Source organism: Carassius gibelio, chromosome A4, assembly GCF_023724105.1.
Source record: "Carassius gibelio isolate Cgi1373 ecotype wild population from Czech Republic chromosome A4, carGib1.2-hapl.c, whole genome shotgun sequence".
NCBI classification, from domain to species: domain Eukaryota; kingdom Metazoa; phylum Chordata; class Actinopteri; order Cypriniformes; family Cyprinidae; genus Carassius; species Carassius gibelio.
In genome coordinates, this window is record NC_068374.1 from 4973653 (window position 1) to 4993121 (window position 19469).

General features: G+C 35.0%; 1 protein-coding gene across 1 annotated transcript; it reads right to left on the reverse strand.

The window, feature by feature from the left end:
- Nucleotides 1-15204: 15204 nt before the first annotated feature.
- Nucleotides 15205-18010, reverse strand: LOC127968413 (C-type lectin domain family 10 member A-like). Its single transcript, XM_052569623.1, has 3 exons — nt 17177-18010; nt 16439-16684; nt 15205-15367 (listed from the first exon to the last, which is right to left on the reverse strand). The coding sequence occupies exons 1-3, from the start codon at nt 17304-17306 to the stop codon at nt 15210-15212; spliced, it is 534 nt and encodes a 177-aa protein (XP_052425583.1). The 5' UTR covers nt 17307-18010; the 3' UTR covers nt 15205-15209.
- Between the last annotated feature and the right edge of the window lie 1459 nt (nt 18011-19469).

A 19469-nucleotide genomic window follows, 5' to 3' on the forward strand; every position in this document is an offset into this window, starting at 1 on the left:
TAGTCTGGTTTGGTCTAACCCTAATTTTCAGTGACTGTTCTTTATTCTTGACTTTAGGGCTCGCTAAATTCCAAAATGCCTGTTAGCCTTTGGGCAGGCATACTTCAGCTTTTGGTAGCTCAAAATAGATGCAACTAGCCTGAACAAAAATGACATCGGCTGAACTTCACTGTTTGAAAATTATGTTTTGTTAAAACAAGTCAAGAGAATAGGGCTGCGATGAGGCTATAATTATTGAAAAGCCTCTTAGAAACACTAGTGAAATGAAAAACATTGATAAAGCGTAGTGAAATTCATTCATACGCATGACTGAAATAATTAAATATTTTAGTAGATGATGAGAGCTAATTTCACTTCAAATGGAAACGGTCAACACTTCCATTTAATTTGGTGCGTCTCACAAATCCTTCAATGGCGATTAGTCCTAAGTTGTCTGTGGGTATTAATATTTTAAACAACATTTAACCATCGTCAAGTGCAATTCTGAGAGTGTGTCGAAACAGAGCTCAGGACCGCCCAACCGAATAACAGAAACGCCGCCCTGCTCTTTAATTACTGAGCACATTGATTCCAATGACTTACACTCCACAGAAGCATTGCATCTTTAACTGTCGAACACATCGTTTCCTTCGACTGTACGCACACTCAAACCTTTAATAACCGTGCTCGGCATTCTGACTGACAGTACATCTACCGCCAGAGCACAGCACCTGCCATCACTAAATTACATTATATTTGTCCCATCTTGTCATCAATATATTATAATATACTGACTTCATCTTGGACCACTAAATAAATAGACTGCTACTGTTATGCAAGTATGAGGGCTAGATTATTTAGTGTAGAGGACATTTCAAGAGTGATAAAGTGATAGAAAATATTTATTTTCATACATTTTAAATGTGCAAAAATGTGGAAACCAATCATTGCATCACACCATCTCCTGACTGCATTAGTGGTCGACTGATATATTGGCATCGGCCGATAAGTTTTTCTTCTTGGTCGATGTGTTCGAGGCAGGGCTTTTATTTTGACAGTGCGGAGAGCTGCAGCGTCTGAACACACAGTGCTAACTCTCTCTCGATCGTCGTCGTTATTAACAGTTCTGTCTAATACTACAGAAAGAAGGAATTAATGTACACAGAAATTATTATAACGATTGGTTTTACATTAGGCCTGTTAGTAATAGAAAGGCAAACATTTCAATACTTTATCGTTTGGCGTCTGCATTAAGCAAATATGGATTTATATAATTTAAACAAATCTTTGAATGACTAATGAACATTTAATTTCACAAACCTTGCAAACTTAGTTGAATCTATCTGTGAGATCTTGTGAAGTGTGTCACTGTCATATTCATGCCATTTGCACTGTGTGTAAAATGTATACCCTGAGTCTATATGAAAAATATGATTCCCAGTGCACACACACTTCCCCGAATACTTGATTACAGTGTTTACTTTCTTTTTAATTATATTTGTATTAAATATTTATTTGTGAAAAATACTGTCATCTAAAGTATAAGCGTGTCTCTTTTACACATCAACTTTTTAATCCACTGTCAAGTGAATTCAAACTTCTTAAATATTAATAATAATAATTTAAAAAATCATATCGGCTTTATATCAGCTATTGACCCCCTGCTTTCTAAGATATCGGCAGTCAAAAAACACATATCGGTCGACCACTATAAAGGCTTTATGGAGATTGTGTATATACATGGTTATAAGTATAACAGTTTACAGTTCATTAATTTAAGGAAATTAACAAGTGTCTCAGCTCTCAAGGGACTATTTGGCCAATCATCTTTTTCCTGCTTGAAAAGGTAAATGTTATTGATGGACTAGCATTACTCAACATTGCTTATACCTTCAAGCAACACTACATTCAATTAAGGTAAAATGGTAAAAAAAAAAAAAAATTAAAAAAAATATTTAAATGTTTATTTAAATGAAAACCGGAATATTTGTATGTAATATATGTTGCATTTTGACATTGCCAACCTTTAAATTAAGTTGACAGTAAGTAATAAACAGTATTAAGCACTGAGTAGTTGAATATGGTTAAGTTTTCCCTATCACTATTTTTATTTTTATAGTTGTTAAATGATCAACTTGCAATGAACAGAAGAAAAAGAAAATCTGAAAATATATTTTTGTGTTCCACAGAAGATAGTGATACAGGTTTGAAACTATATGAGGGAGTACGAGACAAAAAGCTCGTTTTCAGGTAAAAATATTTAGCTGTTTGTGAATGTATGTATAATAATGTGTAATAAAAATATATCCAATGGCCTGTTTAAATTGAATAATATAAACAAAAATGCCCTTAACTATGACCTCTATACAAATTTCCTGGACAAAGTCATTTTGTCCGTCTCGGTCCTCCTCATCCCACTTCTGTCCATCTTGATGTGAAGTTTTCATCTATAATCAATCATTTTTTTAAGTTAACTTACAGCAATAGAAAACTAGCTAACACACAAAAAACTAAACAGTCATTTCAAAAACAACATTTTAAAGTATTAAAGTCCTCTTCATCATAAGTGGTGTATGATTATTTTCTTCATATTCTTGTACTGTTTGTGTCCATGCACCTTGTTCAGTGTTAAAAGTGTGGCAGATTCCATCTCATTAGTAAAATCAACTATAACAGAAACCAGCCGAAAAGATATTCCAATGTTCATTATTTTTGTAATGTTTTAATTAATCATTAAAAGCAAAACACCACATGGCAACAACTAACACTGCATACCTGGAATACAATTTTTGAAAGCATCTCCACACTGCATTCAAGTTTCCAGTGTGTACATTTTGTAGTACTCCGCCTTGTAGTATGAGGAAAAGGCACTCCAATTTGTGACACCTGTAAACATGTAAAAGTACACAATGGGCTCATCTTCTGAAGGCTTCCCTCATCACAACGTCTCTGAAGGGAGTGCACACAAGTGCCAGTTTCAGAATTGCCTCGTCACCCTCCTGAAGAACAACATGGATAAAAATGTCCTAGTAATAAGAAATTAAATACTTTTTGGAGAGAGTAATTTGTACAGTAATCTACACTGATGCAATTAGAAACTAGTAATTAATTACTTTTTTTTTTATTAAGAGTAACTTACATAACACTGGCTCAGAGTTAAAATTTCTAAAATGTACAATTGGTAGCGACTTAGACATTATACCGCAAGAATCCCATGTTCCTTGAGACAACCGTTCATGTAGCTCACTTGGTCTTCCTTGAGGCTTAAGGCTTTCCTATAACACAGTTAATGGTGTCAGAAATAAATAAAAGAAAGTTAAAACTTTGGAAAGAATGGTTTTGCCAATCTGTTTCTCACGTTTCATGGCTCATCCACTTTAATACTAAGTTCAGCCAGCACTCATGAATGTAAGGCATGTCTATCTATGGAAAGTAACATAAGACATTGATTTTAAGATTCTTATCCCTTACATACTCTTCATATACCTATTGCCTTTGAAATGCCACTAATGGAATCCCCAAAGTCAGCTAAGGTTAACTTTCATCTTCATTTGTAACATACCATTAGCATGAACACTCCACACTCCAAGCTGTCTCTCTGTGATGGAATATCCTGGCAAAAATACAACATTTACTATAGACATTTTGTATTGATAGCAGTGTTGAAAGCTGAGTGCTATGTACCTTGTTTTTAAAAAGCTGCCAGTTTCCAGCAACCAACAAAGACAGTTAAAAACATTTTTAAATGTACAATCCACCTCTACAGGTCTGATTCTGAGAACCCGCTAATTGGGTTTCAGTAGCAAGTTTGACACGTGTGTTGTCTACTGTCATGCACTGTAAAGCATGTACACATGAAGGCAAAAAAGACCCGTGCTGTGTCCCAAAGTGAAGTGTGTGTACTCCGAAGTGTGGATGTGAAGTGCGATTGCGTCACAGCGTCACGACGTAAGCTGTCCCAAAGTCAGAATGCGCACTTTGAAGGGTGCATTTGAAGTGCGAATGCGTCACCCCGGCGCGACGAAGGCTGACGAATTTCGAAAGCGACTTGAAATGCGTCCTTCAATTCCCATGAAAATGAAGTGTACATCTATGGACACTTCGCACCCTTCCATATCCCAGAATCACTTGCGCGCAGAGCAGATCAGCCCTATATGCTCACTACGCAAGCTGCGTAGGGCCCCGCAAATTACTCAAGGCCCCGCCTCCTCCTCGTGTCATAGCACGTCACGTCACGTCACCGTCAATTAATGTTTACAACATCCATGACAAAATGAAGCGAAACTATCCTTCTGGTCACGAAAAGAGGAAAAAAAACCCATGAAAGTGAACTGCGGGAACAACAATCAGGTAAACTTGTCTTCTCTCCTCTCTAAGTTTGAGGTCAGCAAAGTAAAGTTTATGTGCATTTCTGTTGTGTTTTTTCGGTCTTGCTAACCTAGCTGGGCAGGCAGGCAGTGCATCTCTTGCATCACTTTGTGCCTGACAAAAGTGAGAGTAAAATACAATTATTTATTACGTTTGTTTTTGATAAACGACAAAGTGCAACGGTGTTTGTTTACTGCAGCTCGGAATAGATAACCGCGTCGCGTGTGTTATCATGCGTTCATATGCGCAGCACGAAATTAAATGCGCATTTTTCAAGCAGAAATATATGTGGAGACCAGACAGACTGTACAATATATGGGCGTGAATGATGGCACTCCTCATCAAAAGTGCACATTATACATAGCCTACATACTTTTAAAACAAGACACTGATTATCTAGTCTCAGTCAGTGTGTAGTTAAAAACTCTATAGGCCTACAACTGCACTGCACTAATTATGCAAAATGGAAAGCAATGTATTGATAATTTGACAGTGATTGACTTGATTTATAGGCTATATTGAATTTAAAATGTTGATTAGCTGGACATACTGGTCAATGTGTGGATGCACATCCCTCAGTTAATAATAACCATAAATCAAGAATTGCTTCACCATATATATTACAAAAATAAAAATAAACCTTTAACATGCTATAGCAAGCCATTTTAGCTTTTATTCATTCACAGTTTATGCATTTTTGATATCAAGCATTACATTTTTTTACTATTTGCAATGTGAATTCTTGATTATTTTTACTAATAGTTAGTCAATAATAGCTAATACTAATAATATTAATACTAATAGCTAAAAGTAATACTTAGTTACATTTTTATCTACCAATGTCTATTTTTGATATCAGGAATTACATGTTAACTTGTACAAAAGTTCATTCTTGATATCAAATAAATAATAATAAAGTAAATGACTGTTTAACTAACTATGTGATATTCTTCTCAGTTTCTTCTAGACAGTCCAAATAGACTGGTGTTGCCCATACTGATGCCGAAAATGCCCAGGCTGTAGAGAGAACCTAAGTTAATCCCAAAAGCCAAAGCTCAGAGTTATAATTTATTATTTTCTTCTTATTTATGTTTACGTTAATACTTAATAATATTCACTTGTTATCTTAATATTCTATAGGAAATACTCTATTCAATACATATTGTTTGTTTGAACCTCATTCTGTTCAATAATGTTGTTCTATATTGTCGACTGTTTTGTTTAAAGGAGGGAGGATTGTATTGGGATCACTGAAGTGTCAGGTGTGACTGTGTGGCAATGGCAAATGGTTTACATAGCTCACGGCGTCACGGGTCAGTTAGAGGGCCCCTTAGCAGAATTTTGCTTAGGTCCCCAGGGAGGTCAGGATCGGCACTGCTTGCGCGCACATGACGACGGTGGCAGGTGAGAGTTCTGTGGAGGACTTCACATTAATATGTAAGTAAGCTATTGTATATTCATTCCCTCAAATACTTAGCGAAAGTGTTAAAAGCCAGTTTTTTTTTTTTACATAAAGCCCACAAACAATAAGACAGCCTCTATATAAGACAATGGTATTTCTCTTCGTTGTGTTTTTGAAGAGCTGTCATACAAGATATGTCTACAAATGTTTTAACCAAACTTTAGCACTGCAGTATTTTGTATGCATGGCCTGCTGTGTCATATTTTATATTGGTAAGATTACAGAGCTATCTTTATATTTTTCCTAAGTGTTTCCATTTTCTCTTGTTTTATTACTATTCTGGAGAGAGTGAGCCTGATGGGAAAGCCTTAAAAATACAAAGTTAACAGACAATTTCTTTGCTGAAATTCATTGTGCTGTTGTTGTTAACAGGCATGGTTTATTTGCTAAGTGTCCTGGGACAGGTGAGGGAGTGAGTGGAGGTGCTCAGGGAGGACATCAAACTCCAGAGAGAGAGAGAGAGAGAGAGAGAGGGAGAAGCACAAGCTTTCTCTTCTTAAGAGAATGCGTAACAAATACACGCTTCATTAGCCAAGAGATAACAGTAGGAAAAATGGGTATATTACAGTTTTTCAATATATTTTTTTAAATGTCATATTGTCAATGGAAAAACCTAATTTAGCTAGTTTATTTTTTTTGATGAAAGTTAAAATGAAATGCATAAGTTATAAGTTTACATTTTTCTTTTTTAGTGTGTAATTTATTCATAAATAAACCTGAGTACTTTCTGTACATTTTGTATTTTTGTTTTTCATATTCATGTGTAAATAAAAGAGAAGTACCCATGAACATTTATTTTAATGCAGCTTATAATTTTTCTTTTCACAAAACATTCTTTTATGTGTTTATTTTTTTGTCCTGTAAATATTTTTTTACACATTAAAAACCATTTACAGTATAGCTTAGGTTTAACATCAGTAAAACACCATCAGTTTGAGCCCAGTGCTGCCTCCGTCGGTTCTGGGGTCTTCAGGAGGTGAGTCTCTTGGTGAATGGTCAGCACCTCCTCAGTGACTCGGAGGACAATGCGGTGGACAGTGGAACGAGGCACATATCAAACACTCTGGAGACCACTCTGTACGATGAACCACTGACAGACAGAAGAGAAACACCAGGGTCTGGATTGTGACACTTCTCAGAAGATCCAGCAGCTCTGTCAGGGCCTCGCTGCTCAGAACAACACCATTAAACACCCGTCCAGCACTGGCACATTCAGCTCTATCCTGCAGTACAGGGGTCTGCTCTGATTTAGAGAAAGAAGGAAAAGAGAAATTGTTTAGAGCTATGACAACGTAATTAGTAAAAGAAATAGAGATACTTTAGTAAACTATAATAACTACTCATACCATATTGGGGAAAAACTAGTTGAAAAACTAGTTATTTAAAACCTTTGCTATGCTAAAAAATCATAATCAGTTTATTCCGTTTTATTTTCATGGTTAACTGCCTTAAAAAATCTGGGTAGCAAACCGGTCTACATATGATCACCTTGGTCAAGATAATAAACTACGTAAAATTGCACCTTTGTCAGATATCAGTCAGCACTTGCTACACAACTGCTATGTGTGTGTTCGTGTATTTTGTAGTTTTTCATATGTATCGTTAAATTATTCAAGTAATCTCCAAGCCAGTACCTGCATTTAAAGTTGTAATCCGACAAAGGACGCAACAAACCTGTGTAATTTACCTGGCCTCGGTCTTGGCTGAGTCTGAGGTACATCACCTCCTCCACTTTGACGTAAAACATAAAAACAAAAACGAGCAGTTCTGGCTCCTCCTATCCTGACAGTCCTCTCTTCAGCTCTCTGCTCGCACCGTTGCTATGCGACAGAGCGCTAATCGGAAACACCAGGTGGTGGAATAGAGCTCGGGCGTAGACGTTATGGAATGGTGCATTGTGGGTAACGGCGGCCATTTTAGAGGCATCGCAAAGCAGGTTTGTAATAAGATAATAGCCGGTCTCCAGAAAAAGTTATAGAACGTGACAAAAAAAGTTGCCTATACCTATACGGACAAACTTAATAATGAAGCCAAACAACGCTACTTAAAAAAAAAAAAAAAAAGAGGTTGTAGGCGGAATTGATCCCTATGAACACATGAAAACATGAATGTGTTCCCTTTCTAACAAGATTTTAATGATTGACTGTACACTGTTAAAACATTTCAAGTTGGTTAAACTTAGAAACGAAAGTTCACCTGCTGCCTTAAAAATGTGCGTTAACTCAACTTACAGATACTCTTTGTTTCAACTAAAGAAGTTAAGTTTTACAATTTATTAAACTAATGGTCATTTGTTGTTTAAGAACAGTGCTACATCCATTTCATCAAAACATCAAAGTTTCTCTAATAATATACAGAACTAGAAGAAAGGTAGATGTAAAATATAAAAAGAAAAAGGGGGAAAAGGGGGAAAGAAAAAGGCATGAATTGTGGAACAATGAGGAGTGGCAGGCCATGTGTAATGATACAAAATAATGGCTCATCAATCACTTTAAAGATTGTAAGTGTTCTCTATATAAACAAGTACATGTAGCTTTCTGACCTTTGAATGATTTGCACAATACACGGTCATTGACTGTGTTGAACAATACTCGTGTTGTAAACGCTCACTAAAAGCAATAAGAACACACATGTGAAATTGGTCTATTTCCAATAAATGCTCAAAGTATTTTTTGTATCTTTATATATAAATGTTTTTCCTTATAGTAAACAATTGACCAACATTCAGCATTGGATTCCAGATAAAGCAAAAAAAAAAAAAAAAAAAAAACTTTAATATTTTGTTAGATTTGTACATGATATTATTGATGACATGTTTAGACATGATATAAAGCATAGTACTTAGATTGACTGACAGTCAAAAAAGCATTTTAGCATAAATTATTACGGATTCTGGGATAAAATAATAATAATAAATATATTGTAATGGTTAAGCTGATTTACTTTTTCCCTACACATACTGCTCTACAATGAATTCAGTATCATCAGTACATTCACAAGATTTAAATATATTTTCTGACATCACACATCTTGATTATCTCAGAAGTCTCCTCTGAAAGGAAGCGTAGAAGGCCAAGGCAGCTTTTCTTCTGTTCCAATTTGTGTCCTACATACAATTATAAACAATACTGAGTGACTCCTATATATATATATATATATTAACGTAAATGATTAAAGAGGTCATATATAGAGGTCATGACAAGTAATAAAATCAAGAATAAAGAATGTTTTAAAAATAAGCAAGTTCACAATGGCCTAGGTGCACAAGATGGCGCCGGTGAGCTTCAGCGACGCGAGTGTGTGCGTACTTACTTCCGGTCTTGCGACGCTCGCATTGACTGTAAAGGAAACTCACATACGAAACTTTGCTAGATGTATATAATTAATGATTTTCAAATTTAACAGCAGATAGTGGTATATCAAAAACATGGGGAAACATCCTCCCTAGGTTTTGCGTACCTCTGTGTGGAAATTCATCAAGATACAAGGCGGAGATTGCTTTATTCTTCTGTTGATTATGCAGATCAGCGTCAGGTCCACAGGGATTTCTTTTTTCAAACACAAACCTCTCAAATATGCAATACTTTTCATTTTCGAAGAGCTGGTTTTGTTCTGTTATGTAAGATCAATGTTTCTGACTGTCAAACAAGACACACAGAGATTTCTGATAAAGCCGTTTTATTAACTATATTTGATAACATAATTTATAACTAACTGTACAATTAAGCGTAGTATAATTATGGTATGTTTGCATTAAATAAAAGATCAATGTTTGCATTCATGTGTGTTTTTATCTGTTTGTTTTTTGAAAGATCTGCAGCATAAATCATTATCTGTCTATGAACAGCCCTGTATATTGTTATTCTTTTGCATTAATTATCAGATTAAACAGATATTGAAATTAGTCACGTATTTTTTACTGTGTAAAATAATAAAATATGTTGTAAAAATAACGATGAAACAGACTTGTGTACAATTGAGAAATGGATACTTCTGAAGATAAATCGCAGCCCACGTCTCACGAGGTAAATATTTAATATAAAAATAATAATAATAATGCTAACAATTTCGAGAAATAAGTAATTTGTACATTTACATATTTGGTAAGATAAAATACATTATATTTCTGTGTACACACCATGAGTTCAACTTTCATCTCGTGTACAGTAGTGAACATTAGTGTATTTAATTCATTCACCAGACCCAAACATACACAAGTTTCAAATGCACTGGCTCAGTTAACATTTATAGTATAATGATAATAGCAGTGTATATCTTATTTGCATTTGAAGTAATATTATAAATCCTGTATTTATCCTGACTTCTCCGGTTCTCTGCACTGACTTTAAGCACAACCGGAAATATCTACGCACACACTCGCAAGACCGGAAATCCAAGATGGTGGAGATATGCAACTAGCCCATTACCTTATTGTAAAATGAATGTTCTTCACACAGTTTCTTGAAAACTTTTTAGGGTGACACTTTATATCTTTAGAGTGACAATAACTTTGAAGAGGAATCAACAGCTGTAACGGTGTGGAAAAGCAGTAGCATATCAGTAGAAGCAATATAGACTAAGCAAATGAAATTGTACAAAAATAATTGCATGGTCTGCATTAAATATGTTGTGTGACTGCATTAGTCCTGCAAAAAATATACAAGTTAAACAGCAAACGATTTTAATATCAGTAAGGATGTGTTAACTGTACCTCATTGTAACATGAATGTCCTTAAAATCAGCTTCTTGAAAACTCTGCAGGGTGACAACCTTAACCTTATATCTTAGGCTGACAATAACTTTGAAGAGGAAGAGCTGTAAAAAGCAGGTGTGAAAAAGCAGTAGCATATCAGTAGATGCGATACGAAATAAGCATATGACATTATGTTATACAAAAATCAGTAGACAAACAGCTGTCAGTAACGTTTAAAAGTAACTAAAATATATAAACTGAAAACCGAAGTGAAATATTAAGCTATTTTAGCATTTGAGGCTCTAGTAAAATTAGCGAGGGAAAAACCCGTGTCCTTATATTGCCCCAGTCAAGTGCGTCTTCATCTGTGTAACGTTACACCCGGTCAAGCCTGCGCTGCCTGGATTTGAACATTTGTCTATTTTTTAATTACAGTACAAATGTGTGGCATGGCCAAAAAGCAGAGAAAGAAGATTTTTGGAAGCTTAATGTATGGCGACACCTTAACGTAACGTACATCCACAAACAGACGTGCACTCGTGCAGCAAAATCCAGGCGACGGCAGGCTTGACCGGGTGTTCACAGACGGTGGCTCAACTGACCAGCGGTCTTACACTCGCGGAGCACGGTCAGTGCAATAAATAATAATACCTGCAGACTTCAGGTCGAAGACCAACTAAAATATAAGCACTGTGAACCAAAGTGATATAACTATTTTAGCGTTTGAGGCTCTGGAACACAGTGAATTAACGAGGGAAAAACTTGTGGTGTCATATTAATTTCGCAAAGCACAGTCAAATTGGCTAACATGCAATAAATCACAACATTATTAATTTATCATTACAAATTACAAATAAACAAAAACTCACTTTCCTTGCATTCTTTGTGTTTCTCGACACAAATTCGTGTAAGGTCTCCAGGCAGCTGCATTAACTCAAAATGGCGATGACTTCTCTCTGTATTTCGCTTTTCGCGCTCTCCGTGTATCGCCCCTCCTCCAACAAATAACTAACAGACACGAGTTAAATGAACTTTTACAAGCCAGACAAAACTCAGAAGAAGTCAAGACAACACATTACTTTACGTTTAAATTTTCAATAACTTATAAACTTAAGTTCAGTATCCAAAACTTAAAATGACAATTTAAGTTAAAGAGAAAAAGTAAGTTCATATAACTTATTTGGGCTATGATGTTTTACAGTGTAAACATAATGTAAAACCTGATACTTATCTTACCAAAAATATCTAAACCTTGACAAAAAGTAATGTCTAGATATAGATCTAAATGCAAAACCTAAAAAAAATTAGGAGATGAGGTCTAAAACACTATGGGAATCCAAAAGCCTCTGTATATATCTATATAAGGTGTTAATACAAGAGGTTACGCAACATTACACAAGTTTTTACTTTTTAATGCCTCCAGATTTCCCAATTCTCACATAATTTTTATTTTTATTTTAAATGCTTTCACTCTATTTTAATGTGAAATATTGCATTTATTTAATAGTAAATAAATAAAGAGATAAAAAAATATATATTAATTCTAATGGAGAAAATAGTTTTCCTGAAGAAAAGAAAGTTACATTTCAAGGCTTCGGTCACTTTTGACTGCGAAGAAGGTAAGTGTGACTCCTAAACGAAGAGGGCCAGAGGGTTAAAACACATTAGTAGTTACTGCAAATTTATTTATTCACTATTGTGAAGACCCTTGGCATTAATTATACTGTTTTATTAATCTCTCTCTCCCTTCATTTTAATGGAAAAAAAATCACTGAAATTATGACCTAAATGAAATATAAAAGGTTTCTGGATATTGGCCCATGTGTTAGAGAATATCTGCAGCTTTGAGAAAAAACTGTATGAGCTATAGCTGAAGAAATAAAGTGCAATGACCACATATATCCAGCAGAGATCCACAGGGACGCATTCATTTCAGATCAGTTTCAAGTCAATTTTTCTTCATGTTTCAACTTCTCATAACTTTGATATATGTTTTTTGAACATGTATTTAATCATTTTAAAAATATAAAAAATCAATATTTTTGTCAAAGGTTAGAGTTTGTTGTTGTCGGATATCTTTTGAATTGTCTGCTTTAGTATAGAAATCTCTGTGTGTGTGTGTGTGTGTCATGTCTACCCCTTCACATTGCTGTGCATTTATGTTTACTGCTTGAATTTGCATTGGACAGAAAAAATACTCATTGGGTTCAGCACAGTCCGAAAAAAACAGGTGAAGAAGACTTTGTATTGTAAAGAATTATATAAAATTATCCGGACTTAAAAACACTGTAGTGTCCCTCATTGCAAAAATAATAAGCAGCGTCAACCATATTTGAGTTTTCAAACGGTTTTCCTAGCGATAAATGTCTGAGGAAGAAGTGGATACATGCTATTAGACAAGTAGAAGGACAAAAGTTTACGATCATTAGAGGCAGCACATTTGTCTGTGGCTGGCACTTTATCAGTGATGATTACACTGCCGATACTGGTCATAAACGCCTCAGAAAAGGGACGGTTAACTCTTTGATTAAAAACATTCTTCAAAATATTTTCCGTTGTGTTCAGTAGAAGAAAGAAATTCATACAGGTTTAATACAACTTGAGACTGAGTATATGATGACAGATTTTGCATTTTAAAGTGAACTATACCATAAAGAGTGACTTATAAAATGTATTATATCTTAATGTTACACCTCTTGTATTATATTTTTTCACATCGTATAGTTTGATAGACGATTAGTATCAGCTGTGCATTGTTGAAATAAAGTAACAATTGTAGTTTCATAAACATTTATTGAAAATCATATCTCAGTGTTAAAACATACATTTATACAAATATAAAATCATCAGAACAATTACATCATAATAGCCTTTGAGACTGCTGAACTCCTTTTCAAACATGTGTTTCTGAACTTTGGGATCCCATAAGACATTGTGTCTGACCGTGGACCACAGTTCATTTCCCGGGTATGGTGAGCTTTCTTCTCATTACTCAATGTCACGCAGTCACTTCTGGTTATCATCCCCAGACAAATGGACAAACTGAGCGCAAAATTCAGGATATCAGTCGCTTCTTATGAACTTTCTGCCATCAAAACCAAAACCTGTGGAACCATTACCTCATCTGGGCTGAATACGCCCAAAACTCACTCCGTCACTCATCCACTAACCGTACCCCATTTCAATGTGTCCTAGGTTATCAGCCTCCGCTGTTTCCCTGGTCAGGTGAGCCTTCGGAAGTCCTTGCTGTCAATACCTTGTTCGAAAATAGTGAGAGGGTTTGGGACCAGGCCCATCAGCATCTCCAACAAGCCGTGAATCGTCAACAACTCTTTGCTGATACGCATCGAAGGCCGAACCCCATGTACCAACCTGGTCAACTGGTATGGCTATCTACCAGAGATATCTGTCTAAAACAACCCTGCAAAAAGCTCAGCCCTAAGTACATTGAACCTTTCCTCGTGGAACGATAAATGAACCCTGTTCCCCCCACAGACATATCCCTCTCATATCCTGATTTCTACAGTCAGACTGTTGTTCATATTCTCAGTCAAACATTAGAAGCTGTTTATGCAACTTTCCATTTATATTCATCTTCACGTGGTTCAGGAAATAAACCAGTTTTTGAAAACAAGTAAATCATGTTTATTGTCATACTGTAATTACAAAAAAACTGCAAGAGTCACATTTCACATCAAACTTTACTGATGTACTGAGTAATACTCCTAAAATCATGATCATTTTGGTTAACAATATTGGATCAATGCTGTTTTTATGAATATTTCTATTATATCAGTGTATTACTGATTTTATTTCAGTCTGTAGAAACATCGCTGTTGTTTTTCACATTCAGATTTTAGTTCAGATCTAAAAATTCAAAACAAAATGATTTTAAAAAGTTTTATATGAAAATGTTAATATTATAATGTTTTTTTCTATTTATTTTTTATTTGTTTTTACAGAATAACCTAATTAATGTGCCATAAAAAAAACAAACAGGTAAAATTACTGACATTTATCCGTTCATGATGCATATATGTACATTTGTATTATAATGTATCATTTATTTAAGGATACTCTTCTCACAGATCCATTTAACAGTAACATTACATTTAGTATCAAACCATCCTGATGAATAAGTGTTAGCACAGTCTTCGTTTCCCTGATAGCCCTCAACAGATCAGAGTTAGATCAGAGCTGCTTTCTGTGTGATATGATACTGACTGAGACGATCATTTATTAAATAATAATCAGTTCAGTTCAGTCATTTCTCACTCAGAGGTGATGTTGCTGTTGCTGCCATCAACCCATTTCCATCTGCCCTCCTCTTCAACATCAGTCAAACCAATCCAGAAATGATCAGAACCACAAATATTCTTCACAAAATCCTGAGAAGAGAAACAATAACATGATTTATAACACAAGCACAGACTGATTTCAGCACATTCTCTTTAATTTAAAAAACGAAACACCACTCACACACACACAGACACACACACACACACACACTCTCTCTCTCTCTCTCTCTCTTTCTCTCTCTCTCTCTCTCACACTCACACACACACACACTCTCTCTCTCTCTCTCTCTCTCACACACACACACACACACTCTCTCTCTCTCTCTCTCTCACACACACACAGACTCCCTCTCTCTCACACACACACACACACACACACACACACACACACACACACACTCTCTCTCTCTCACACACACACACTCACACACACACTCACTTGTTCCTCTATGTTGTTGATGATGATCAGATCTGCTTCTCTCTCTCTACAGTATCTTCTGCTCTCAGTCCAGTTCTTCTTCTCAGAGGAAAAGAAGTAAAGACTGGATTGATGGCACTTCAATCCATCTATAAACACAGATAAGACATCCCTAGTGAAATATAAATACACTAAAATGATAAGTATACTACAAATACATTTACATATTTATGTACTTAATAAAAATACACTGCAATTGTACTTGTGGTATATTAAACTTGTAAACTTAAAGTCTGCTAAACTGGAACAACCTACTCTGTACTGAATGCATTTGAATTGTGCAGAAGTAGTGCTGAAGTGTAACTAAAGATACACTGAAGTTTATTTGATTGTGTTAAAGTGGGACTATAGCAATTATACTTCAGCTACACTTGAAATATCTTGCATTTAAAGACATTAAATATTATTCAGAGATCATACAATCCTCATCAACAGTGAGATTTAAACACACTGTAGGCTTTATATTGAGAGATGTGCATTGTGCACAAGCAGCACTACAAATAAAGCTGAAATATAAATGTTATATCAGTAAGTCTAGAGCGATATATCAGTAAATATTCAATAGATTTGAACTATTCTTAATATGAAATAAATATACTTTTAATAAATTGTTTTTTTTACTAGGGCTAGGGATACTTGAACTAAATTTGAATCTAAACCCAATTAAAAATGTTATTTATATTACTTGTACTAGTAGTGTTTATTTTATTGTAGTTGTTTATAGTATTATTACTGTACAATAACTGACAGTATACTGTATTGAATATTCAATTTTCAGGTCTTTTCTTTTTGAGTGAAGAGCTCTTTACAGTTTATCTCTTAATTTCACTGTATCTGTACGCTCTGTTTATGTTGTATTCTGTAACAGACAATGACTTTCAGAAGGAAACCTGTTTCTCAAAGGAAGGTTTCTGTAACAGTGTTTTAAACTGATCTCATTCGTGTTCTCTAGACACTGAAGCAGTCTGTGTATTTGACAGGTTTGTGTCTCATCTGAGGCCAAAGATTGATTATCACAAAAGATAATGTTTTTTCTCTAAATTATCATTAATCATTATAAACATAAAGAGCTAAAGAAAGGTCAATTACAAGCATAAGCTACACAACAGATCCAGGACAGTCCACTTTAAAATCTGACCAGTTAGACTGAAGAAACTAACCCGCAAACTTCTTCTGAAGATCATTTCTTTCTGATTTCAGCTGGTCTCTCTCTTCTGTGAGGTTCATATTGTTTGTTAGTAGCTGGTCTCTTTCTACTGTAAGGTTGGTGATCTTAGTCAGCAGCTGTTGTCTCTCTTGGGTGAAGGTGGCACACAGTATAATGCGTGCAGTCAGCAGAAGAACACACAGCAGCACAAACACTACTGCAGCTGCTCTGGACCTTCTGATCATCACACCATCACTTCCTGAAGAGGATAGATATGATGTTAGTCTCTTCACTTCCTCATATCATACGACTCACATCTTCTGAAACATGTGAACTGTAGACTAACTTTAACGCTTGTCAGACGTTTATTAGTGTGGTTTTTGTTCTTGTGTTTTGTGAGTAAATGCAGAGGAACAGTTCACTCAAAAATGGTTTCCTGATTATTTACTCATCTGAGTTTCACTGTATATGATTTTCTTTTTCCAGCCGATGATACATTTTTGGTTTTGGAGGAAACCGTGAACAGGTCTCAAAATAAACCTTTTCTAAAGGTCAAAAATCCATATTTGGGAAGCTTAATTAATCCACATGACCCTGGCTGATAAATAAGTGTCTTCTCTAGCAAAACGATCAGTCACATTCAGGACAAAAATAAAGCATTAACCACCATCAACAAATGGAGCATGTCAGATCATACTGGAGGACCTGGAAGAGAGAGAATAATCAGAAAATGTCCTTTAATCTCAGTTACCTGTGTGTCGAGGTGTTCGGGGTTCTTCTGTGTTGAAGTCTTCTGTCTCTTTCTTATGTTTCATGTCTCTTACAGCCTCTGCACTGACGTAGATATCAACAATCCTTTCTATTCGGTCTTCTGAGTCCATTATTGAATCTTTATCCGTGCTATATGACTGGATTCTTGTGGCGTTGAATCTGTGATATCTGTTCTGACTTTACCTCGTACGACGTTCACATATTCTTAGACATCATCCATGTTGTTTCTTCTTCTCTGAGTTTTACCCTTTTCTATATTTTCATTTCCACATTCAGTAAACTAACACTAGTTTCTCTCGCTGTAGTGGACTGTGTTGTGTTCCTCATCTGTTTGTGTGGCCAGTATTTATGCAGAAAGGAAGTGTTTTTACAGAAATACTTCAAGTATTTATGTCAAAGGGAACTTCAACTCACTGCAGAAGGACATTGAAAATAAGTGTTTCAACCATGTGGATTGTGTTCATGTAAATGAGGTTGAAGCACATGCATTAATTTTACAGTAACAGATGATGTTGTAAAGTTTCTGAAATGTTCAGGTTGTTGCTGGTACATCAAAAGTCCAGAAAGCTGGAGAGCATCTGGAGATTTTGTTCTGATCAAGCTAAATATGTTGGCTGTTGGCATGAATTTTACTCGTGATAAGAAGCTCATATTCAAGTGTTTGTGCAAAAATTATTAATGTGCATTAATGACAGGGAGGCGCCGTCTCATCACTTTAATTTGTCATGATAATGAATGTATAATTTTTTAATTAACATAATATTGTGGTGTCTCACATAGGTACATTAAAAATATATCTACAGAAAGCTTGAAATGTTTTTAAACGAAAAGGAAGAGTGTAATGTGTGAATGTTGCATTTCTCTCGTCGGAGAGAGCCAGCACTGTGAATATAACCAAAACAAAAGTCCTATATTAACCGGTTCAGCAAGTGAAAGCCTCATAAGACACTGTCCATGAAAGAGCAATTCACACCTTTATCTCGACCCCCACAAGCCATGAATAACTATCCAAAACCCAACCCCCTCCAGCTGAACAGAATTCAGTCTGTGTTTTCGCTCTGAGGAACGGTGTGTTACTGGGCTGAAACATGCCTGCACTACACTTCATAATTTTCACGAAGCCCATATCATTACTTTCACAAGACCATAATGATAATAACAAATCATCAATTAATAATTAATCATTATTTTACGAAAATCATTGTTATTTGTGATCGTGGATGTTTGCGGGAGGCTTTAAGACCAAGCGGAGTCCTCTGTTCCCGCCTCACAGCGCGCGGGTCTCCGAGGCTTCACTGTCTGCGGTTTGACTTTACTGAATCAGATTGAGGCGAACTTATTGATCATGAGCCCAACATTTAGCAAGGCAGGAAAATTCTAACGGAAGGAAGACATATATCATTGAGCTAATGCTGTTAAACAGAGAGAGAGAGAGAGAGAGAGAAGTCTAGGACTATTCTTAAAGGCTCATTATATTGAAGTACATATCCAAACACCAGAAACGTTATGCATTTTATGAATAATAAAATGTTATGAAAATTATGCATTTTATTTATTCACATGCTGTATGGTTGAAATAATATTTTAGTTCACAACTTTAAGTTCCGTTGTTTAAAAAAATGCTTTATTGGATAATGTTTCATAAACCTTCAGTTGTTATGCTCTAAAATCCATGCCATTATTAATTTCACAGTATTTTTACCACCTAAATGACTAATCTTTAAAGTCACAATTCTATAATGGTCAAAATTACTCAGGCCAATGGTATTTTTTAATTATATTATTTTATTATTATTATTATTTGAATAATTGTAGCTTACATAAATAGGTAAAGCAAAACAAATATTCGGATTGTCCCTTATTTTTCCCCTTGTTTTCCTAAAGAATAAACACGTATTTATTTACAAGAATAAACATTGTAACATATTATTAATTAATAAAAATAATTTAAGCAATTAAACCTTTTTTTAAAACTTGAATTTAAATACTATTAAACTAACTTTAAATTCTCAAGGTGTTTATAAATAAAAAAAGTTCTAAATGAACTTGTGTTAACAATATAATTAGAACTAACAATATAATTAGATTTTTTTAAATTAACAATTCCTGTATAAAATGGGAAGCAACCTTAATATCAGTGGTTCTCAACCTTTTTTTCCAGCGGGCCACACTATGGTCTAAGTGCAAGTCTACGCATATAATTTACATATTACGTCAGCAATACAAACCAACCTGATTTATAATATTATAGCCTAACTATTATGATATATAAT

Bases quoted from the DNA above. Each gene is read 5' to 3' on its own strand.
- LOC127968413 (XM_052569623.1), bottom strand. From the start codon at position 17,306: ATGGACTCAGAAGACCGAATAGAAAGGATTGTTGATATCTACGTCAGT. The intron at 16,685-17,176 runs GTAACTGAGATT...TATCCTCTTCAG, and splicing joins CCGAACACCTCGACACACAG to GAAGTGATGGTGTGATGATC. The intron at 15,368-16,438 runs GTTAGTTTCTTC...CTGTGTTTATAG, and splicing joins TCTTCAGAAGAAGTTTGCGG to ATGGATTGAAGTGCCATCAA.